This window comes from Oryzias latipes, chromosome 2 (genome assembly GCF_053564925.1).
Source record: "Oryzias latipes strain Hd-rR chromosome 2, Olatipes_Hd-rR_3.1".
NCBI lineage: Eukaryota > Metazoa > Chordata > Actinopteri > Beloniformes > Adrianichthyidae > Oryzias > Oryzias latipes.
This window is the reverse complement of record NC_136238.1, coordinates 12,254,377-12,278,487: the sequence shown is the minus strand read 5'-3', so window position 1 is coordinate 12,278,487 and position 24,111 is coordinate 12,254,377. Positions and strand designations below refer to the sequence as shown.

The window sequence follows — 24,111 nt, the reverse complement described above, 5'->3', positions numbered from 1 at the left end:
CTGGAGGTGGAAGAGCCGCTCTTTGTCTAAACGTCAACATCAGGCCCAAAAAAATTGGATTTTAATGACTGGCTCCCCTTTGCTGCTTCGCTACAATTGATGGGAGGGGGGAAAAAAATAGCAAAATCCCTCTAAAACAAAACGTTCTTTTCCGCTTAAATATAAGGAACACTGTAACTTAGCTTCCTATTTTTTGAAAAACCACTACGCACCTTTTAAAAGAGACTTTCAGACAAAGTGAAGTGAGCTAAAGGATTAAATACAAGCAAATTATCTGAGGAAACAAAAAAAACAGTGAAACGTCAACGAGCAAATGTCTTTACTGTTTTAATCCACATAATTCAAGCTAGAGGTGACCTTCTGTGACACTGAGAAACCCGGTGAGATTGTAGCTGCAGCCTCACAAGAGAAGGGCAGACAAACGGGAGACGTCTAGAAGACAACACAACAAACTCACTACAACACTCGCTTATAACTCACTGCAGCAAACAGAACATGACAGAAGATGTATTGGCAAAAAAACAGGAAATATTTTAGTAACTGCAACCACAAGAGAGCAGGAAGAGGACAGACTAACTCAAAAACCCACTGGAACGACTGTTAGCAAACAAGAAACACGTTTGGAACAGTCATGCAGACTGAGAGACGGAGCGCCGCAAGAAAGGTGAGGAAAGACCGCCCACTGCATTTTATCTTGATGACAGATAAGCTAAAGCTTTTATTTTGGAGATTGATTTTTTTGGTTGGAAAGCATGAGAGGAAATGATTAAAAAAGAAAAAAAGGTATCAGTAAAAAAAAAAAAAAAGTCCTAAAGGTTTAGATCTGGCGTCTGGGGCCTTCAAGACTAAGACTTGTTAAACAAAACGGTCTTAATTTACAGCAATTTAACACTCCTTTGTATTTTTTCCTGCATAAATGCAACACTGAAATAAGAAAACAGCATTTTATTCTAATTACAGAGTGTTTTTTTACGCTTGACAAATAAATAAAACACCACATGCAAATGTACTTCAAAAAAATAAACAATACAATCTAAGATCAACTTCACACAGTTTCTTACACCTCTTCTCTGCAGACACTTTTTTTTTTTAGTTAACCTAAAAATGACATCATAGATCGAACTTTAAGGCTGCTTCATCGAGTTCGTCGGCCAATCAAAACCTGGAATCCCCTCTAATGCCCTGCATAAGGCGGGCGTGAAAAATCTTTGGAGGCACTTTCATTGTTCTCTGTGCTCCGGTTTGAACAGACAGCTGTTCTCCTCAGGACTAAACCATTTAGAGGCTGTGCACCAGTCAGCATCACACAAAGGATGTTTGCAGCTTTTTAGAGTACTGTCAGGGATGAGGTCCCATTTGAAACCCCTAATTTTAGAACTTCAAAATAATTAAAAATGCATTGGTTCCGAGAAAATGCTTCCATCAAACCAAAACAGCACATTTCCTGACATGAACTCCTCTCCTGCGCCTCTTTTCTCCTGGACGTTGTGTTCTCATCGCATTGATTTCCCGCTGATTTTCATTCCAGACTTGATTTTAAAAGTCTGTCGGTGCTGATGATGCAGCAAAAAGCCAAACTGGCGTCATTAGTGGGATTATGTGCGAGTCTGACACACTTCAGGCTGCATTTGTGCAAAAACAAACCACTTTTATCAAGAAACAAACAAACAAACAAAAAAAACCTCACTCATTTGCTATTTGTTTGATGTGTTTGTGAGATTATGCAGAAAATAAGTTGATGTACCTTTAAAAAACACACGCTAGTCATAGCTAACAGCGTGACAAAACACACTTTAGTTGTTACAGGGGAAACCAGAAACTCACACAGGCACACAACGTTCTCAAACCTTTACATTTCATAGAATATTGAAACAACACTTGACTAGAAGGTAAAACTGGGTAAATGTAAACACATGGGGCATAATTCAGTGTCTTCAATCAATTATGCATCCATCCATAATCTTAACCTGCTGTATCCTTTTCAGTGTCACGGTGGCGTCATCCCGGCTACTGTGGGGCGAAGGCGGGGTACACCCTGGACAGGTCGCCACTCTGTCGCAGGGCACACAATCGCTCCTACATGCACACTGACGGACATTATCTATCATATTTCAATCAAATTGGACACTGGGGTGTCATCAAAGTCCAGGCCTCGAGGGCCGGCCTCCTGCTGGATTCCCAGAAATCCTCCTTTATCTGCCATTGATTTCCTGGATCAGGTGTGTTAAACCAATAGGGAGCTTCAATGGCAGGTTGGCTGGAAAACATGTCGGACGCCAGAGATCGAGGCCTGGAATCGGTCACGCCGGACACAGAAGAAAATGGTATAAAAAGCAGGAGTGCAGGAATTTTGAATGTTGGAAAAAAAACTGGAGATTTGGCCGACGTGATGGAAAAGACGGATCTCCTGGAGAAAGACTTATAAATTGATATATTTTTTATCATGGTGTGGAAGTAGGGAGGAGTTTACTGAGAATGTTCTGGAGGTGTGGAGAGTGTCAGACAGGATGAGTATGAAGCTACGTTCACATCACCCTCTGCAAAAGCAGCCCCTTCCAATCAAAAGTCTATGCAAACGAGGGGAAACTTGCGAAACTGTTTTCGGGCTCTAAGTACAAAAAACATGGCGCTGAAAGTCGAACCACGTGGAACTTTGACCAATTAGGGCCTCAGATTTAGTAGTTATGTCTGGATGACGTCCCTTTTGAATTCACGGAACTGTTTGGCCGATCACGGAAGACAATAATAATAGCGGTTTGTGGAATTGTAAAGCACCAAGTCCTCCATGCTTGTCTGGTGTGAAGGTCAAAGGCTAAAACGCATGTTCAAGACCATGCTAAATGAGATTTTTAACGCATGTTTAAGACGGCCTTTTCATTGGGAGCGGTGGCTTGAACGCGCATGGCCAATGCAGGTGTGAACGTGGCTCCATGCTCCGCAGGATGTGAGGAGAACTTCAGAGGGGATCCAGGGGATCTCCAGAGGAGACGTGGGTGAGGAAAACACAGGTGACAAGAAAACGATGCAGAGGTTTGCAGTTCGGGACGGGAATTACGGGAAATAAATGTCTAATTGTGGAGAACTTTGATTAAAAAATGGATTCGAAAATAATATCTCAGAATTCCAGGCGGATTTGTGCCTCAATTTTGATAGCAGCGCTGACCAACTGTCAAGCACGGTGGAGGAAGGTTAATGATGTGGGACTATTTCATAGCAGGAACAATTTACTGGGTATTTTTTAAGTACAATTTATGTTTGATTGTTTTTTAGTTTGCTTATTCAGAGCTATAAGCTAATATATATATATATATATATATATTTTAATTATTTTGCAGCTTATTATTAGCTAGAGATGATTGTAAATGGGAACAGCAAACTGAGAGCTTCAGCTCTTTACATGATCATTGCTATTCAAGCAGCAGAACCTGTAATTTTTGGTTCCTGTGTCTTAAACTCTCTGTAAATATGCTGACGGGAATAAAATTAATTAAAAGTAAAAATGTTTGACTCTTGACGTGACGCCAGCAATTTTGAAGAAAGTGTGACCCTCACAAAAACAAAAGTTTTAATTCAATGAGTGACCTTTTATTGCTTTCAACAAACCAAATAAAAAATAGAAAATCCATTCACTGAAGAGGCCTTTTTACAGTTTTCATAGTGGATTGGGAGGAGCTGCCACTTAAATCCAGTTTGCTGGAGGACCTAAACCTCTGGACGCCTCCCAAAAACAGTTAATCTGAAGAAATTTGGATACAAAAACCAACCCTCATAATCCTGATTTGAAAGATACCGCTATTATTTTATTGTCTTCCTGTTTTATTTTGTAGGATTTAGTGTTTTTTCCCCCCCATCTTCACTCAGTTGTTTGTGATCCTCCTTAAATCCAGTCACAGTAAAACTAATGAAAAACTTTTCCTCTAATGATGGCAAAAAAAAATTTTTGATACGTTTTTTAATGGCAGTTGAACGTTGCAGTTATTTAAAGTTGACCTCCTAATTAAGTGTAAAATTGTACAAATTTGCAACATAATTTTAGGAACCATTAATGGTGAGTGTCAAACAAGAAGGCTTTGGATCACAGTTTTTGGGTCTTTAGTGTGACTCGACTGTGGATTCGAACCTAGAACCTACCACCTCAGAGAGGACACTCTATCACTTGGCCACTGAGTCCATTGATGCAGATCCTCTCATAATAAAGAAAACTTCTCACCCCTAACACTATTCCCAGTAAAGCATGGTGGTGGGAGATGCATAATGTGGGGTTGTTGACCAAAAGTACGGAAACAAAAACAAAACACAATTCTATTTCAAACGTTTCTTTTAGAAAATTGGTGCACAAGGAACTTCCAAGCAAAGTTTTGAGAGTATATATAAGAGGGAAATGCTATTATCTAATGCCTAGATAGGATCTAAAAGAGTAATTAGGTAACTGACTTTGATTATGTAACAATAGGGGATTGTGGGAAATGTTCTCATAAGGACTATAAATAAGAAAAAAATAAAATCCAAGAATTTAAGGAGGATGACAAATGAGTGAGCAAAGATGGAAAATCACACAAAATCTATAAATCCTACAAAAAACAGGAAGACAACAAAAAAAAAATCTGAATTTTTCACAAGAAATTATTCAAAGTCTAAAACAAAAAAAATGTATAAAGGAAATCAAAAAGCTACATTAAAAAAAAAAGCAAATCAGTTTGGGCGTGGTGCATTTGTAATAAATCCAATGTTCCGTGTTTTCATGCTGCGTCTGTGAGAACACAAATAGCTGACCTCCCGCACGACTTTATGAGTAATTATGGTCAGGAGTTTGATAACGATAAATTCCCACACACGCACAAATCCAGTTCGGACACTTTTGGCCGCCCTGCACGGAAATTGCCAACAGGAAGTCCTCCAGCGGTACAAGGGTCAATCACAATATTACAAGTGCTGATGGGAAATTTTAGCTCATCATTTACAAAATCTGGTCCAAATCTTTCCATTTTTCTGCTTTCACACTGATGCATCTGTGTGCTATTACACTAACAACCCTATGATTGCGTGGAATGGAGTCAGATTCCTTCCTCATGTGCCGACTTTTTTCTGTTCTGATTTAAAGCTGGCCCGTCCTTCTGCAGTTTTTCTTTTCTTAAAAGTCAATTTTTTCTTTTTTTTTTTTTTACAACCTTTAGTCTGCTTCCACTCAGAGCCAAAAGGACTAACGAAAACCTCCTGGAATTCCTCCTAACCTAAACAGTAAACATGCAAAGCACCTCGTAAATACCAGCGTTCCTCATCGGCACTTCAGGAACTAATCGGTGATGAAGGAGCATGTGGGGAGAATTAATTAGTTGTGTGGTGTAGATGTGGTGGGTTTGTAAAAGTATCTCGCTATGCTAAGACAAAAAAGTGGAAATCCTTTTTACTTGCTTGTAATGTTAATCCAAAAATGCTAAATATTTTCTCTTGAAAACTATCAGAAAAGTAAATAAAAAGTACTTTTTCAACATCACTTATGTACTATGATGGTGGATTTATACTGAATTTGGACTAAACCTGCTTTAGGAAATTTGTTTTTGTTTTTTTCAATTAGATTCGTTAAAATCAGTACAGTAAAAATAACTATATATCATTAACTTTATATCTGACCTGGACGATGTCAGCCATAAAAAAACCCACTCACGCTCTGAAATAAACTCAATTCAGTAGCCTTTTTTTAGCAGTACGGAAGCCGCCACGCCGGAGCCAGACATTGTAAATGAGCAGTGATTGGTCCTAGTTGGTCTGAGTCTTCGTCTCCATGGCAACCACTCTCTCTCTCTCCAATCAGGAGTCAGCTTGTTGGAAGTCACAGCTCGTCTCCTCTTGTTAGGATTATTGATATGTGCAACAATGTCACCCCGTTTGGTTTGGTCCACTTTCACACTGCACTTTCAAGAGTGGACCAAACCATTTGAGCATAAACACAGCTACTCATTTGAGGGGAAATATTGTATGCAATATAAAGTTCCATTCAAAATTAATAAACATTTTTTTGAATCAAAGAAAATAAATGACAACTATCTGCACCCACAAAATACGACTGAATCGGTTAGTTTCATTGTTTAAGTGAAATGTTTTAACTGAATGTGTTTATTTATTTTATTTATAATTCTACCAAGTATTTTAATGGAAGTTATTAATGAAAGTATCTGCTGGTCACACTAGTGCTATCAAAATATTGGTGAACATCTTCACCTTTTCACACCACTTGCACCAATTTGAATGGTCCCATTTTTTTTAAAACAAAATCCTCACTTCTTTAGATATAATCAGTTATGTTTTTATTATGTATTATTGTTTACATTCTTTACTCTCCTTTACTGTTCTGCTTATTGGCGACACGTCAATTATTGCCTTTTTGTACAACTAACTGCAGAGTGCTTAGAAACAATAGATATTTTATATTAGAATAAATCTTTTTTTACCCTGTATTGTACAGGCAAACCCTCTAGGGCAGGGGTGGGCAAACAGCGGCTTTCCAGAAATCCTGCCTTAACCTGGATGGAAGAAATTATACGCCGCATCTTTACGCCGTTCAGTAACGCACTAACGTAGCTGAACGACGACTATGGATTACGTCATGGATTGGGAGTGACGTCCAGATTAGAAGACACTATTTTTCTAAATGCAGGGGTGAGGAGGAGCCGTAGGGGAAGAATTCAGATTCTTCCACATAAGCACAGCATTGTGTTTAACGTTTTTCCCCCTGAGGGACATCAACCCATTGGTGCAACTGGCACTATAACAAGAACAAAAGCCTCAGTTTGGAATTAAAACCTTCAAAATGTCCTGTTATGAAATGTATATACTCATTTTTAATCAAAATGTAGGCATGGTTTCATCCAAATTCCATGTTCTATCGTTCTATGGTGAGCTGGGCTAACAAAATACTAATAGCCCGGCCCTTCTGTCAAATCTTAGAACTCACAAGTCAAAACGTTTGTACCCCGCCTTTCCATGACAGCGACTAGCATAGGCTCCAGCAACCCCATGACTCCAAAAGAGACCAAGCAGGTTTGGAAAATGGATGGAATAAATCTTCAATGTGGAGCATCGTACTGTGCTTCATAATATTATTTTGACCTGTTCGTGTTTGATCAATACAGCCAAACAGTCGTCCAAATTGGTCTATAGCTTCCTAAAAAACAGCTGGTCACAATAGCTTCAGTCAAACTGGTTAAAATGTGGCTTAATATACTAACTTCTTCGTAAATGGATGAAGTTACATCACATGTGGACACCTGTTTTACTAAAAAATAAACTGTACTTTGTTTTTATTTTCTTGGTATCTGTTTTGATTTTGTGTATTTCCCCTAGTATTTGATTGATATATGTTCCTTTGAGTCCATTTCTTTCATTAAACCTTTAGCTAAACCAAATACCTTCTATTTCTTGACCGTCACAGATCAATTTCCTCATTAATGTGACTAAAATAAAATCTCTGTAACCATCGTTTATCTCTAAAATCCCGCACAGCTAAAGACGCCAACGTCTTTCCGGCATCGCCATTGGCAGCTGCATTTACTGCATAGCTGACCTGAAATAAGACATTTTTCTGCTTTAATGAAACAAAAAGGAAGGTTTTTTTCTTAGCACCTCTGGTGTACAATAACTAAAATTGTTTTCACTTATTTTTTTCAGCTTGAAACAACGTTAACTCAAAAAAAAAAAAAAAAAAAAGAAGGACTTTTTTATCCCGTACAATCTCACTTTTTTCTTTTAGAAGATTTTAAAAATCTGTGAAAAGAGTTTGAATGGTGCTTTAAATCCCATAAAATAAAATGAAACACTTGTTTAGGGCCAAAAAGGACTTTTAATTAAAAATATTGTTTCTGACTTTTTAAAACGCAAAATTTAAACATTTTGCTCAATCTAATCTAAAGTAAATGTTTTATATTTTTGAGAATGAAGTCAAAATTTAACATCTGATGATAAACAAAAAAATAGCTGCCAATATTAGAATATAAAGTTATTTTAAGTCTGAACTACATTTGACGATACAGTTTTTCTCATAATAGCCCCCCACCCTCCCTTGAGCTGCCTTTTACCATTTTCCAGTTTTGTGTTAAACCTTTGAGATATATTTGCGCAATTTATACCATCCCACCGACACAAAAGAAGAAAACAAGATTTAAAGTTTTGTGAATTGATTTAATGAATTTAAAACCTGTGCATTTAGGATTAGACAGTCAAAAATAAGTGTCAGAGTAAAACCGCAGAGGTTGGCTGTCAGTTGGGACGACGCCCTCTAATTTGATGAAAACTGGTTTTGGCTAAGTATGTGTTTGATGTTTTTAATGATAAATTCATATCAGCTTGAAAGATAGTCTATGACATCAACCGTAGTATTCTGAACAGTGAAAAGGAAGCCTGAAGGCAGACTCCGCCCACCTCAAAAACAACCCAAAAATGGGCGGGGACAAAGGAAATCATGAGCTCTAATAGACTGTACATTCAAAATTAGATTATTTTTTTTTAGCTTGGGAGTCTATGGAGAATTGCCCCTTTCTGCAACCTAGTGGTCATTTGAGGAACTGCAACATGCAGTATTTCCTGGTTGGCTTTGTCTCCATCAACAGATCAGACAGCCAAAATGTTTGATACAGTTTATTGAACACCTCGGAGGTTAAACCAAATGTGAGTTGGATTATTTCAACAGTTGAAATGTTTTAATGTTTAATTTCCCATTTTTTTCTTGAATCAAATAAAATAACTGACAACTATCTGACCAACAAAATACGACTGAATTAGTTCGTTTCATTTTTTAATAATTTTTCAATTTGTGAAATTTAACTGAATGTGTTTCTGTTTATTTTTTGTATTATTCTACCAGGTATTTCAGTATTTGACCCTTTTAGTGAAATTATTGCGCTTTTCCAGACAATTTAACTGTAAAAATGTCTTTTAATCATCCAAAACAGTAAATAATATTTAAAAGTGAGTCACAATCCTTTATATTTGAAGGTCTCAAGCCAACATTTACTTTATGACATCACTTTACGCATACCGTCGACAGTTATTATCCATCTTTGCATGTACATTGTGGAAACTTCCAGAAAACATCCCCACATGCGAAAAAGTAGGTCGTCTTCCGGTTATAAAACTGTATTGAAAAGTACCCAAAAAGCAGCTGAAGTAATGGGAAATGGTACCACATATTTCCAATAAAGTACAGTTACAAGAAAATGCGTCAATGGAGTTGGTAGATTTTCCAAACTTTGGGTTTTCGCCGGCAGCCGGGCAAAAAGTTTACACAGTCAATATGTTGTTTCTATGTTTCTAGGAAACAAGTTATTAAAGCAAAATAAACTTCTCTAAAGGCTCCAACAAGATGTAAATCATAAAAAGTTTGACATTTCCATGGAAATATATAGCAATTTTCATGTGTTTTTTTAATTAATATCCAAAGAAACAAACTGTATCCACCATTCCTTTGGTGAATTTGAGGTAAACTACGTGAGTTGCAACATAAAAACCTATACAAAAATACCTCAATTTATCTGCTGTTTCCATTCAGTAGACCACAGAAATATAAAAAAGTGTTACAGTAAACATGGAGGCAGGGTTTGCAGGTGCATTAAAACCTTCTAAACCGCCATGAACATACAATACATGACACAACAATCAGTGGTCATTTCCTACTGAACCCTGTTAGCAGCTGATCATGTTCCATCTTTGCTCACCTCTCATCTCCTCGTCCCTAAAGTTCAGAGTGAATGCTGGGATTAGGTTCAGGACTCCCATCCGTCACCTTTTCTGCCACCAAAGGCTCCTCGACGTGCAAATCTTCTTCTTCCTCTTCCAGCTCCTCCTCGTCGGCTGGAGTCGGCTGCTGCATTGACTCTGGTTCCTGCGCCTCCTCCATCACTTTCAGGAGATCGTAAAACTCGGCAGAAGGAGGCCAGCTGTCCGCTCCCAGCATCCCTATGGAGAATGGGACTGTTTTGTTCACTGCTTTTAAAACTTCCTGTCACAATGAACTGTTGTCACATTAAAGAAACAGGCAAAGATGGTTAAGTGACTGATTTTTTTATTAGTTTAACGCAGCTAAACTAATAATTTGCAGCAGCAAAGTTCTTCTTGGTCAGGAGCACCTGTGAAAGCAGATATATTGAAATAGTTAGGTTTTACTGCTGCTGCACTACATGTCTATGTGTATTAATTGTCTAATTGTGGTGACTCACCTCTGTTTTCTGTGTTAGGAATGGTCCGCCAACAAAAGAGATCCCTTAGGGTGCAAGAACCTTATATTGGTTCCGGAGGGAACCAAAATTATTGTAAAGTTAAGAGGGAAGATTTAGAGTAGTCATTTTATTATCTGAGTGAATTATTGAAATGGTTTAGGATTAGTTTAGTGAGTTCTATTTTTGCATGAGTAAATATCTATTTGTACTGGGGTTGGGGAAACTTTGAATGTATATATTTTAATCTTTTTTGTAAATAGATTGTCTATGGAAACCTGGGTGGATGGTAGCTCCCAAAGGAGAAATCCTATAAAGGTGGGAGTTGTAACCATTTGGTTTGGTTAGTGGTTAGAGCTTGGGGCATGCCTGTGAAGTGGCAATTGAAGAAATGGAAAATAAAGATTTGAGCTAAACCCAAGTCCTGAGACTCCACGTGTGCTTCTACCATGATGATATCCTCCGAGACTACGAGCTGAACGTGACACTTTCTAAAAGTTAAAGTTTTAATTATAACAAATTCTCCATCCATCCAGTCTAAGCAGCAGTCTAAGCAAAAATACCCAGACTTCCCTCACCCCGGCCACTTCCTCCAGCTCCTCTGGGGGGAGCCTGAGATCTTCACAGGCCAGCCGAGAGACATAGTCTCTCCAGTGTGTCCTGGGTCTTCCCGGGGTCTCCACACAGTGGGACATGCCCTAAACGTCTCCCCAGGGAGGCGTACAGGAGGCATCTGGACCAAATGCCCGAGCCACCTCAACTGGCTCCTCTTCATGTGGAGGAGCAGCGACTCTACTCCGAGCTCTCTCTAGGTGACCAAGCTTGAACAAGACCCAAAGATATCTAAACTCCTCCACCTGGGGCAGGAGCACTCCACCCACCCAGTTAGAGGACTCATGAACCATGGCCTCAGATTAAGTGGTGCTGACCGTCATCCCAGCCGCAAGCTGCCCCAATGCACGCTGGAGGTCCTGGTTTGATGAAGCCAACAGGACAACATCATCTGCAAAGAGCAGAGTCCCTCTGGTCCCTGGCTGCGCCTGAAAATTCTGTTCACAAAGACTACAAACAGAACCGTCGATAAATGGCAGCCTTACTGGAGTCCAACATACACCAGAAACAGGTGCGACTTACTACCTGCTATGCAAACCAAGCTCCTGCTCTGGTCATACAGAGACCAAGCAGCCCTCAGTAAGGCTCCCCAGACCCCATACTCCCAGAGAACCCTCCACAGGACACAACGGGGGACAAGGTTGAAAGCCATCTCCAAATCTACAAAACACATATGGACTGGATAAGCAAACTCCCATGAACCCTCCAGCAACTTATGAAGGGTGTGGAGCTGGTCCACTGCTCCACGACCAGGATGGAAACTGCAGTGTTGTTCCTGGATGTGAGGTTTGACTATCGGACAATAGTCACCGCTCCAGTACCTTGGCATAGACTTTCTTGGGAGGCTCAGGAGGGTGATTCCCCGGTAGTATGAGTGCGATTACCCTCCAGACCCCCTTTTTGAAAAAGGGAACCACCACCCCAGTCTGCCAGTCCAGTGGTACAGTTGCAGACTGCCACGCGATGCTGCAGAGACATGTCAGCTAAGACACACCACGAGCATCCAGAGACTTGAGGTAATGGGGCGGACTTTATCCACTCCTTCTACTTTGTAATTGTTGTAAATGTTTTTACTATATACCTTGACATCATCATACATAAATTGCAAAGAAACTAAAGTAATTGCATGTAAAATAAATATAATTTGTTTAATCGGGATAGCTTTTTTTACACTTTAACCACAAATAGAGTTTTTCTCATTTAATTCACTTAAATTTTGTTTATTTAGGAGGGAAAACAAAAAAATATGTAACACAGGTATATTCACATTCACATAAACCATCACATACTTTTATAATCATATCACAATACTCATTTACATGTGGAAGAAAACTTTTAAATAGACTAAATAAACTCCGTAGTCGATAGAAAATTGCTCCTTTTCTGCAACCTGATCTAGTAGTGCAGGGGTCGGCAACCTTTTTTACTCAAAGAGCCATTTGGGACCGCCCCTAATAAAAAAGAAAGCACTCGGAGCCACAACCCGTTTTGACATCATTATATATATTATGCATGTATATATTATTCAAAGGTGCTCATTACGTCGATCGCGATCTACCGGTCGACCTTCAATGACATGAGTGTAGATCGCGGGCCAGAAAAGATTAAAAAAAAAAAAGTACTTCTTTAAAATCCACCAGCCAATCAAAATCCTCACTGAGAAGTAAGGGACTTGATTGACATGTAGATTCGCCAATCGGACATCGTCTGAAGCATACGTCGCTGCAAATGCACATTATGTTCTTCAAAGGATGATACCGCGGCCGCGTGTGGGAGGAGCTACTGGTTCTGTTCTGATCGCTGCATGGAGCGATGTGTTTATCAATGCATGGTAGACACTGAGAATGTGGAGAGATCAGGTTTATTGTTTTGAAGAGTTCTACTTGGTAATCATGTTTCCATGTTTAAGTTCATAAAATCCTCCCAGGGAAAGTCTCTGCTTCAACTCCTGCAGTGAAAGCTGCGTCTCAATCTGACACCCGTGTTTGCATCTCTCTGACAGAGTCTGAAGCCAAAGCCCCTCCTCCGCCTCTTTACCTGCTTTACCTCTCTACCTGTTCACCTGTTCACATCCTCTGCAGCTGAGAGTTGGTTTCCCCCGCGCTCCTCAGTGTGTCCTACACAGAGAGCGCAAAATACGGAAGTCGGGGCGCTCCAGCGCAGCACAAGGATGAAAGAGCCGGACGCAGGTTATAGCGGGGATAGAGCGGGTTAAGCAAATGAATGGAAGAAGGCGGCCCGCTGAAGAAATATTCAATATTGTACACATTTTATTATTAGTCTGAACTATCTTTTATTTAGAAAATTTTTTCATTTTATCAGTCCAGTACGGGAAAAAAACATAATCAAAACTTGTGTTGGGCGGTTTTTGGCTGGGTCTGGCGGTTTTCAGATGACTTTTGGGCTGGAAAACTGTGACTCTATCTGGCAACGCTGGCGCGAACTCTCATTCTGTCATCAGTCTCTGCCCCGCGGTACGTCAAGTTCCCGGCAGAAGATCGGAGTGTTTATTGAAGCCGCCCGCGTGCCTCTCCCTGCTATCAGCTCTGCAGGTCTCGCCCGATAAATACGAGCTCATTACGAAGCTGTTTTTTACGTGGCTCGCGCTTCCTGCGGAGCCAGCAGCGCCTTTGAAATGCCATGAAAAATGAAAAAACTAAAATAAAATTTAATTATTATAAAATACTCATTATTTTCCAAAGTCACAGGGAGCCACAACAGATGGTTGAAAGAGCCACATGTGGCTCCGAAACGATGGGTTGCCGACCCCTGTAGTAGTCGTTTGTGGAACTGCAATATTTTTAAAAGAAAAAACAAGTCTGCATCCACAGCTGCTAGTGGAAATTTTCAGAACAAAACCCCCTTTCAGTTTCCCCTCAAACAAACAACGCATCATTTAGACACTTCTTATCAGATCTTAGCTTGAAACCGTCTGACCCTTTGATCTACTTAGATGGGTGACGCCTGCAGCCTTAAAACCCCCCACCATCACTTTTTCTGTAGTTTGGAAAGTCGTAACAGGAAATTAATGTCTCATTAGATGCTTTCAAACTGAATCACGAGCAGCAGGCTCGAGGTCAGTCACACATCCATTAAATCCAAACCGTGTGTCTGTGAGTAATCATTAATTGACTGATTGACAAGTGGCATCACCTACTGGAGGGGTGATAACAGCGGCCATCTCAGCGCATTTAAGCCTCTCAAAGGGGGAAAGTGACGGCGGAAACACAAAACAAGTCTATAAAAGATGTATTCCTGTTTTAATCTAGTTTTGGCTTTATGGCTTGGTTTTGTTTGACTAAACCAAATCCTTTTTTTTGGGTTTGAAAAAGAAAAAAGCAGGGAAAACTGTCAAATGTGTCATTGGTACAATTTCATCGTACAATTCTGTTTCTGTCAGTTCTGGGAACATTTACACATACAAACAAGTAGTGGAGCAATACCACCCCTGACCACATGGGGCTGCTAGCAATGGCAGCAGGACTTTTTGAGGATTTTTGGTTCATCCAAAAATGATAAAAATCTGAGCCTAACACCGGAAAGCAGGGAGAGGATTACACATGAATTTTAACGCCATTTGCTAGTGCCCTCTAGTGGATATTTAATAGACCACAGGTAGAGTAGTAGGATGCACAGAGCACTGTTGCCATCTCCTTAGTAAGAAAAGTCGCTAGAATTTGCCGAATTTCGTAATCGCATCTTTGGCATTGAGGTTTTTTTTCACCAGTAAACGGTAAAATATAAACGCAATGACATCCTCTCCTATTTTATCCATGCTTGGGACAGGCAAAGTGTTTCAAAAAAACACTTTCATAGAGTAAAGTTACTACTTTGTATTGTTTCGTGTTTTAGTTTCTAACATTGTGCTGCCAAACAAAAAGTCCCAGCAGTAAAACGTGAACATTTTTGCGTTAGCTAGCCCATAACATCTCCCTTTTTTTCTCTTAGATGATCGTGCAAATTGCCGTACAACGGGGTCATCTTCATTTTGAACCTTTTTGAGTGTCAAAAAGGCAGGAAGCCGATTGCGCATGAATTTGAAAGCGATTTGTTGTTGCCCACTAGTGGATATTCAATAAACTACAAGTAGAATTGCAGGATGCTCAAAGCATTGTTACCATCGCATTACTAAGGAGAGTTGCTATTGGCTGAGCCAAAAGTTACTAAATTAGGTAATTGCCTAATAAGCATACTGTTTGCATGGAGCATATTAAAAAAGGTAAAACAAACGGAAAAAAACGATTGGTAAAACATAAAAACAATAATGCACCCTCTCTTTTATCCATCCAAAAAAGTATCGTATTGTTATAAATTCTAACATTTTTGCATAAACTAGCCCACAACATCTTCCTTTTTTTCCCAGGAGTGATCGTGCTAATCACAGAAAAAAGAAGGTCATCTCTATTTTTGTCATGGTGCCTCTGTCAGACTCCTCCCCCTCCAGCTCTGCTCCACTCTACTCCTGATTTCCACCAGCTGCAGTCACTCATCCTCATCACCTCATCTCCTCTTAAGGAGCTGCAAAGCCTCAAGCCGACGCCAGTTTGTTGCCCTTCAACGGTGACTCGCCTGGTCCCATTCATGTTCCGTCATGCTCTCCCTGCTCTCAAACTGAAACTAATTATTGTTCTCGTGCCTCAGTAAACCACTTCAGGAGTGACGCCAGTGTGGACCTTCTGCTAAGCAGCATCAGGAAGCCTGCAGCCTCTGCCTCTGTCGCTAACCGCGTTAGCACCTCCAGCCACGCCACCAGCCAACCTCAAGTCCGGACCTCGTCTAAGTCAAGTCCCAGTCTTCCACGGAGAAACAATAAATCTTTAATCACCTACAACTTACCTGTCATTACTCTGGGTTCCAGCGCCTGGGTTCGCTCCGCCTGATTATCATGACAATTTTATTCATTGGAGCATCAGTTGTAATAATTTTCTTAAAGTGGTTTTGGAAGAAGAGAATCATATATTCTCATTCCACGCTGTAAAGTTGGGGGAGATTTGCTGCAACATCGAATGTTATTTATTTGCCCTTTAATTTTGGCGGGGTGTGGATCCCCCATTCCTGCACCTGCCGGGGAGTTGATTGTCACATTCACTGTGGAAACTGCTTCGGAGTGGGCGGAGCCTCACAGCAGCACGCGCTCCTGCTTAGTGAGAACAGAAATAGCCGAACAAAACGCGCTTTTAAATTCATATCTCCAAACGCGTTGCCAGATTTGACGCTTTTCAGAACATAAGCCGCCAAGGAGGCCTGGAAAGGGCTTGTGTTTGACAAATCCCTCAACCAATCAAGTATGTTTATGTAAAATGGGAAACTTTACTGTCGTGTCGCATTACCTGCAGGCGGTTCGGCGCCGTCCTCAATCCTCTGCAGCCACTGCAAAACAGAGGGGGCTGCTACAACACTGTCGGCCGGGTACTGATAAACCTCCTCCCCGTCTGGTAAATGCGTGAGCACCAGCGCAGGAAGTGGGGGCATGTACCCCAGGTAAGATCCCAGGACGGACATCCCTGCTGGAGTGCTGCCTCTGACAAGCGCAGAACCAAAAACGTTGACGCACCAACCCAGATTCTGGTGAGAGAAATCCTCACGATGAATCGCGTACAGGTGAATCCAGCAGGCCAGGTACCGCTCCATCCTGGCTCCTCCCAGCTCCACCGCTCTCCTCATCTCCTCCACCAGCTCCTGGTTCTGCTTCTGCCCGATCTCGTCCTCCTCTTCTCCCACGAAGAGCAGGAGCAAGGCTTTACCCAGCGACAGGAAGGACGGCAGGTTGTCCACCGTTAGCTCAGGCTGTCAATAGAATAAAAAGACAAATGTTGGCCATTTTCTGCTTTAATGTCAAAGAGATATGAAGCTATCAAAAAACCTGAATACCGATATCCTAAATAAGGCCATTATATATGTTTTTGGTGTTTTTAACATGTTTTTGTGACATTTAGTGGTAAATCAGGAGCGGATGAAAAAAAAGTTGTTTGTTACGTAGGATATGCGCCTCAAGTTCCCTGCTCTGCTCCATTCTGATGCATCCACTTGCAGGAATAAATAGATCCGTGTACGTCTTTGTTTATATCTTATAGTGCTCGCCGTGTTTGTTGCACCGTTAGATTGGGGGTTGTGAGGGGCTGTAAGCCAGCAGGAGGGAGTGTAAACAGAGAGCTCTCAGCAGTGTGGAGAGGAAGGAGGCTAGGGTTTGCAAATTTTGAATGAACTACTGCAGCTCCGCAGAAACGATTTTAAAATAGATGTTCGGAGTGAGACTTTGACTTGGTTTCTCTAATGCAACATTCAAAACCAGGCATCTGCTGTGTCTTCAGTTACGCGCTAAACGCGCAATGTTGAACCCGCTTTTAGCATACGATGTTCAGACTCAACCGTGGCTACGTAATTGTAGCGCATGTACTCGCATATGAAAGAGGCTTGTTGAAACGGACCAAATCCCTCGCTCCAGGCTTTTTCCTTCTCAGCTCTATTCCGATATACAGTACAGACCAAAAGTTTAGACACACCAAACCTTTGGTCTGTACTGTATAAAAGAAGTGGTTTCGTGTGATTCCGGCTGAGCACAAATCGCAATTACTAATTCCTCCTCTATGACTGATATTCAAATGGTTGGCACTTCTGTGAATTAAAGAGGACGTCATCAACTACCAAATCTGAGTCCCTGATTGGTCAAAGTTTGACTGGTTTATCTTCCAACATGTGTTTATTGGCAGCATTTTGTCGGTAGAAACTGAAATTTTACTTCAAAACTTGTGTAGTGACGCATGAATGAGAGTTTTAAACATAAATACGTTCATATCAAAATACAATATTAAAGTTATTTGTATAGCACCTTTCAAGATACAAATCACAAAATTCTTCACAGTAAAATATGGAATATAAAAAATAATTTTAAAAAGAGTCTGCAGATCTGAGGAAGGGAGTTCCAGAGGGATGGAGCCACTGCTGCAAAGGCTCTTTCACCTTTAGGCCGCATTTACACTGCAGGTCTTGATGCCCATATCTGATTTCCGGACTATATCCAATTTTTTTGACGACCTGCTTACATTATCTTTTAAAAGTGACCCGTATCTGATTTTTGCATTTACACTATACAATGCTGAAACTATCAAACGTAGACGTTCTGAGGACTAGTAGCAGTATTTCCGCCTTCCGCAGACCTCTTTCGGACTTTTGTGATTGCGGTTGTCATGGAGGCAAGGCGGCGACGGAAGGAGGCGTTGCCTTGGGCGCTCCTGAGGGGATGCGCGGGAGAGGAAGAAGTGTTTGCAGACGTGCTGTACTAGCAGTTTGATCCAAGTGTTGAACCTTTCCTGCGCTATGACTTCTCTTTTCCAACCGTGGTCAGAAACGCACGGGAGATTTCCTCCGGGTTCACTTTTCCGTTCTGAACCTCCGGCCTCCAGAGTGGGTTAAGAAAGACTCCAAAACGTTTGGGGGAGACACCTTCTTTTTAATTTACGGTTCTCCGACAGTCCCCCGCTCCGCGCTCACGCTCCTCTCCTCTCCTTACACACGCAAGCACGCCCGCGCGCTCACACACACACACACACAGTCCCCATCATACACGCCCCTCAAAGAAATAAATGGCTTCTAGCCTGTTCCAGAGCAACGGTGTCCCGGTTGATTAGTTACCGTTTGTGTCCGGACGGGACATAACAGCGGTTTCCAACTACGGTCTGAAGCCTGAGGCTGAAAGGTAACACGCTGACAGCAAAATCAGCGCATAAAAGCACCTTAATAAGTCATGTGATCTCAGTAGGTGGTGTCCTGAGTTGACGTCACTGACGTACGACTCGCATTTACTGGGGAATATCTGATTTGTCTGATTACATGGCACACACAAATGCACGGATCCGATTCGTATCTGATTCATTACCACATATGAATGAGGCCTGAATCCGATCTGAGAAAATCGGAATCCATGCGCTTTTGTCCTGCTTACACGTTCACCGGTCATATCCGATCCGTGCCAAATGAGAGGAAAAAAATTGGAATTGGGTCACTTGAACCATGCAGTGTAAAGGCGGCCTTAGTTTTTAACCGTGTTCTCTTGACAACCAGCAGACCCTGGTCACATGACCTCAGGGACCTGCTGGGAGAGTACGGCTGCACATACAACCTTATTCATTGAAATTTGTTATGATTTGTGAAGGGCAGCAGGTTTCTTGTTGATGTTTTTGACCCACTTTTGACCCACGCTTGTGGTGAGTTTTGTTATTACACATGTCGGCTCTCCCACCATTTGGATTCAAGTCCTTCCTGCTCCTGGGTTCCTTCGTGTCTCAAGCCGTAACAGAAATCGGTCACTTGAACGCGTGTTGCAGAGTCCGGATTTTCCAAAAATCGCTCGTTGTTGAATAAACTCGTAATATAAGAGAAGTTCTACCAGTCAAAAAGCTGGCACCTCGATTTTTAAGTCATGACTGCAACACAAGCCCATATGATGAACCAACCGCCGCCGTGCTTTACAGTGAGGAGTTTCAGACGAGAAAAGAATGGCATTTGATCTTTTCAGGTCAGATGAGAGGCTTCCACTGGTGACTTTTCCTAATATGTTGTCCTCTTTTCACCCTGTTGTACAGTCAAGGTCTTTTAAGATGCTAACTGATGCTAGCACAGACTGAACTGTTGCTCTGGAACTGCAGTATTGTCCTGAAAATTGGGTAAAGTTGATGGCATGTCCAGATTAGCAATCGACTATATATATATATATATCTATCGACATATTTTTCAACTCAATGCACTAATGACTTGTTTAAAAAAAATGAATTTTCTCCTTTTATTCCACCGTGGAAGCAGATATGATGAACTTTGTGTGGCCCTCATACTATTTCTTTTTGGGGGGAAATTCTTCTATTTTGTTGAATAAATATTGTCTTTGTAAAAAACGGTCAGAGGCTGTTAGAGGTCGCTTTCATCTTATCTTCAGGTCAGATGACTTTTCAAATAACCAGATTTCCAACGTCTCCTGAAGGCTGCACAGAGGCTACACTCATCCAGTCTATAAGGAACTTTGTTATTCGAAGGGCCTGAATGGATATGAGGCTTTTGAAACGCACTTTAGTGATTGCTCCGAAGCTGCAAACGTCACAATTCTGGACACATTTCAAAGCAGTGCTGGTTAGAGAGGCGAATGTGCGTACCATGGGGTGGAGCATCGCCAAGCGAACCTGCGAAAGCAGCTCCGCCGCAGAGGAGGACGCCGCCGGCAGAGCCGACGGATGAGCAGGAGTCCTCCAGGAGGGAAAGGCCAACACGGCCGGAAGATGCAGGGCGTGGGCTGCAGCCCTGTGCGTCACACACAAACAAGGGGATCAGACACTAACTACTAAAGAAAAAAAGGCTAAAATCTAATTAAATGTTTACAGAATTTCAAAATAAAAGCATATAAGCTTGATGAAACTAAGAAATGTGATTACTTTCTGCAGATACTGGTGGTGCAACATTTTTTACATAACTAGTGGCTTAAACTCAACAAGGGTATAATCTTATCATTTTAACTAAGAATTGTTCTGTTAAAAACTTAGAAAAAAGCTACTGGTCAATGCAACAATTCTTCAATTTAAAACACACTCAGCAGAAACTTAGGTTTCGTTTCTGCTGAAATTACTGCTTGGATCACAATAACCAAAAATTCAGCAATTTACGAAAATAAAGATGTACAATATCTAGAAAAAGTCATACATTTATAAAAATAAGATTTAGACCATTTAAAAGAATAAAGTTTAGTTCTAAAGTTAAAAACATATATACTTGTGAACAAAAAGAAATGACATAATTCTGGGAAAAATGTGGTGCATTTCCAAAAAAAAAAAAAATCAACAATTATTGTTGTTAAAGTCATTCAAGTCTGGGAGAAAATCACACATTTATGAGAAAAAAACAAAAAACAATTGAAGAATAAAATCATACCATTGTGAGGAAAAAAGTCAAACTTTTGTGAAAACAAAATTAACAATTTACAAGAGTTAAGTCATAAATTTATGCCTCAAAGAGTGGTAATTTTAAAAGGAAAAAGTTGTACTTTTGTTTAGAAAAAAAAGTTACATTTAGCTTTTAAAATGTTTCAACACAGACAATCACACAACTTTCATTTACACTGCTGACAATTCAGAGTAACAGGATGTAAAACTTTATTTTCATTTAACTGGAACTTTATTTTGAAAAAAAAGCATAACCTTTTCCTTGTAAAATTATAACTTTTTAAATCATAAATTTGTGACTGTATTCTCATTATTATTTATTTTCGTTTATGGTGGCCCCAATACTACATCATTCAAATCAGTATAAAATTTCAAAATAAAACAAAAATGATTTTAACATGCATTCATTTGATCAGTTATTAGTTAAGGGCTATTTAAATAGTTGACAGGCCTATATGCTAAGAAGAAGAAAATAGTTTTAAAAAACTGTTTTTCCATTAAAATCTGAACAAAATATTTAGCCTCTTTGGCCACGCCCACTTCAAAGTTCCAGACAATTGCAGAGGAGCTGGCAGAGGATGACCCATTTTATAGAGCAGCAGTGAAAATGTAGAATTTGGGGCGATACCATTTTTCTGCCGTTCCATCCATCAGTAGTCCGCTTAGCACTTCCCCTCTGAGGGACATGGCTGCCTCGAGGAACGCTGATGCATCTGCAAAAACAGTCAATCTACGTCTTTTTTTTTCAGATTTGCCACGTTTTATTTTGTAATCAAGACATAATACTTCCTTTAAATTCTAATGAGAATTGTTATAATTATCTATTAATTTTTTTACAGCTACCTGTCGGTGACCTGAACAACCCCAAGACTCTGTCGGGTCTGTCGCCTGCTTGGGATCCGTGAGGTACTTCCTGAAGGAATGACGTCACTTCCTCCTGAGTAGATAGTCGCACTGGAGCAGCAGTGCGGCTCCTGAATGAAAATAAACACACCTGGCTGCATTAACATGTTCTTTGGTCACAGACGGAAGACTAGAACTTTAAAAGTCCAGCGGTAATTGGATCGATAATTGGAAAATGATCCCGTAAATCTGTCCTTAAACTTTTAAAGCAAGCCTGCAGGCGAACAGAAAACCCAAAAAAACCACAAGACCAATAAATGTCTGAGGAAAAATGAGGCGATGGGGATTGCAAAGTGTGGCTGGAAGCCTCTGAGAGAAGAAAACACTATTCTGATTTAGCTGTTTTAGGGGGAAAAAAAGCTTAACTTTATTGAATCAAATCACAAAAATCAACTGGTTGTTGTTCAGACAAACATCTTAAGCTCAGAGAAGTCTAACATTTCCAAAGTGTTTGTTATGAATGAGCATAACTTGTGTTTGGAGATTTGAAATATTCCATTTTCTTCTTTACTTTGCGTCCACTGGAGACACAAACCTGCATTAATTTTCTATTTTTATTATTTGGGTTCACTTGAAGTCACACTCTGTAGTTAGAATCCAGAAGCATTGGTCTCAGGGAAACTGCACTACTGTATTGACGCACTCCTGACTACATTTTGAGCTAAAATGTTCCCAATTTTTTACGCACAAATGCTGCTAACATAGACATAAATACAGCCAATTGATATTCTATGATAACAGCCACAAGACTCTGCATTATTTTGGCTTGATTGATGCATTTTCACATATAAATTAATAGAATTTCTTAAACATTTTGCAACCAGTTATTCGACTGCAGCTTTTTGTAACACCTTTTGGATCTAAAAACAGGGGGTGGGGCTTCTATCATAAAGCATTTTGATATGTGTATAAAATTCCTGCTATTTTTTAAAGCAATATAGCATCTGAACTAATTTTAGTATGATTTGATTATGAATTTTTAACACAGCCTTAGCAGACATTTTTGTTTTCCCTTTTGGGTTTGTTACTCTGGGCTGGAACTGAAAACATCAAATAGCAAAATGTTGAAGTATTGCCCCATTTTTCATTTTAAATCCCTATAAAATTGGAAATTACTTTAGCACATGTACTTGTTTAAACATCCTTTTGAGTGAATCTGAAATAGAATGACTTAGCTTAGCATCTTCTTACAGTATGATAAAGCGATGTAGCGCTTCACTGCCCAGCATGGATGCATAGTACTGCGGTGACTCTTGTGGGCGGAGCAGCACAACGCTGGGAAACTCTGTGATTGGCTGGAAAGGCACGAGTGCGCCGGGCTGAGCGGCGCAGAGGTCAGTCCACTCTCCACAGTCCACCACGCTCATCAGAACATCGTCCACCTTGGACTCTAAAAATAAAATAAAAATGTAAATATTTGACACATCAAGAAGAAAAACAAGATTTAAATTGAGGCGCACAAAAACTTTTTTCTAATTAATTTTGAAAAATGGAATAAAACCACATTAGCTCGTATCAGATTTAAGTTCAAAAGGCTATTTTATTCCATTTGTGGACATAATTCGAATTATTTAGCCCAAATTTCAAAGGGTAAAGCGTCTTAAAAACTAAATGTTTTATCACCTTGACGGGTAAGTTTGAGATTATTTACTCAGCTAATAATGTTGACATTAACTCAAGGATTTTTAAAGCTGGGCGTTAGCAGAAAATAAAACATGTGAGGAATTCTTGCCTAAAACACAAAACTCAGGTATATGAACATTTAACAGAGAATTTTGTCCCCTTATTTTGGTAGAAAGTGAACATAAACTGAGATAATTTTGTGCGCTTACTTTGGCGCAAAGGGAGTTTAAAACACGACGTAAAAGACAAAGTTTACCAGTTTACCTTCAAGTTTCTCTGCAACTCCAATGAAGGAGCTGAGAAATGCCATGGAAACAGCATCCCCTAGTGGTCAAAACCATAAAATATTATGAAACTATGGGTTGATGTTCTATAATCAACAAAAAAAACGTCTATTTTTCTGTCATTAAAGAAAACAAAAAGGAACTTCACTGAGATCAGTTTTACATTTGAGGTAGAACAGCACCACCGTGAGGCTGCTTTGTGCAACTTCAGAGTGGAAGTTTTCAGAGGTTAGCTGGGTAATGGAGTCCAAATCCATCAGGTTGCCTGTGTTTTCGAAGACAGACGCTGCAACTTCATCATTCAGCTTTCCTTAGGAAAACAAAATACAAATACATCAAGAAACGCTTTTTTTTCCTGTTGAGGTTTTATTTTTACCTTTTTTTTTTTACCAAATTGTGATTCATCCTCCTCTTCTTCCTCCTCCTCCTCTTCCTCCTCCTCTTTGTCTTGATCTAGGAAGATCTCGGAGACCTCATCGAGGCTGTGTAAGGTCAAATACTTCACCTCTGAACTCTGGAAGCAGAGAGAAATGTCTAATTAAAAAGGCAAAATCTCCGTCT

General features: G+C 40.2%; 1 protein-coding gene across 17 annotated transcripts in view; it reads right to left on the bottom strand.

Moving 5' to 3' along the window:
- Positions 1-24,111, bottom strand: part of txndc16 (thioredoxin domain containing 16) — a 106,497-nt gene that overhangs the window by 76,969 nt on the left and 5,417 nt on the right. For 9 of the 17 annotated variants that reach the window (XM_023963505.1, XM_023963484.2, XM_023963488.2 and 6 more), the window contains exons 11-20: positions 23,941-24,064; positions 23,699-23,860; positions 23,531-23,590; positions 22,835-23,033; positions 21,584-21,714; positions 21,369-21,453; positions 19,961-20,105; positions 16,417-16,604; positions 16,148-16,338; positions 8,909-9,948 (exon numbers count right to left, since the gene is read on the bottom strand). In XM_023963505.1, coding sequence (XP_023819273.1) covers positions 9,725-9,948; positions 16,148-16,338; positions 16,417-16,604; positions 19,961-20,105; positions 21,369-21,453; positions 21,584-21,714; positions 22,835-23,033; positions 23,531-23,590; positions 23,699-23,860; positions 23,941-24,064 — 1,509 coding nt within the window. In that variant the 3' untranslated portion in view covers positions 8,909-9,724. Of the gene's footprint in view, positions 1-8,908; positions 9,949-16,147; positions 16,339-16,416; positions 16,605-19,960; positions 20,106-21,368; positions 21,454-21,583; positions 21,715-22,834; positions 23,034-23,530; positions 23,591-23,698; positions 23,861-23,940; positions 24,065-24,111 lie in introns of those variants that run through there. The other 8 variants (XM_023963502.2, XM_078932575.1, XM_078932572.1 and 5 more) reach the window with 3 other exon arrangements.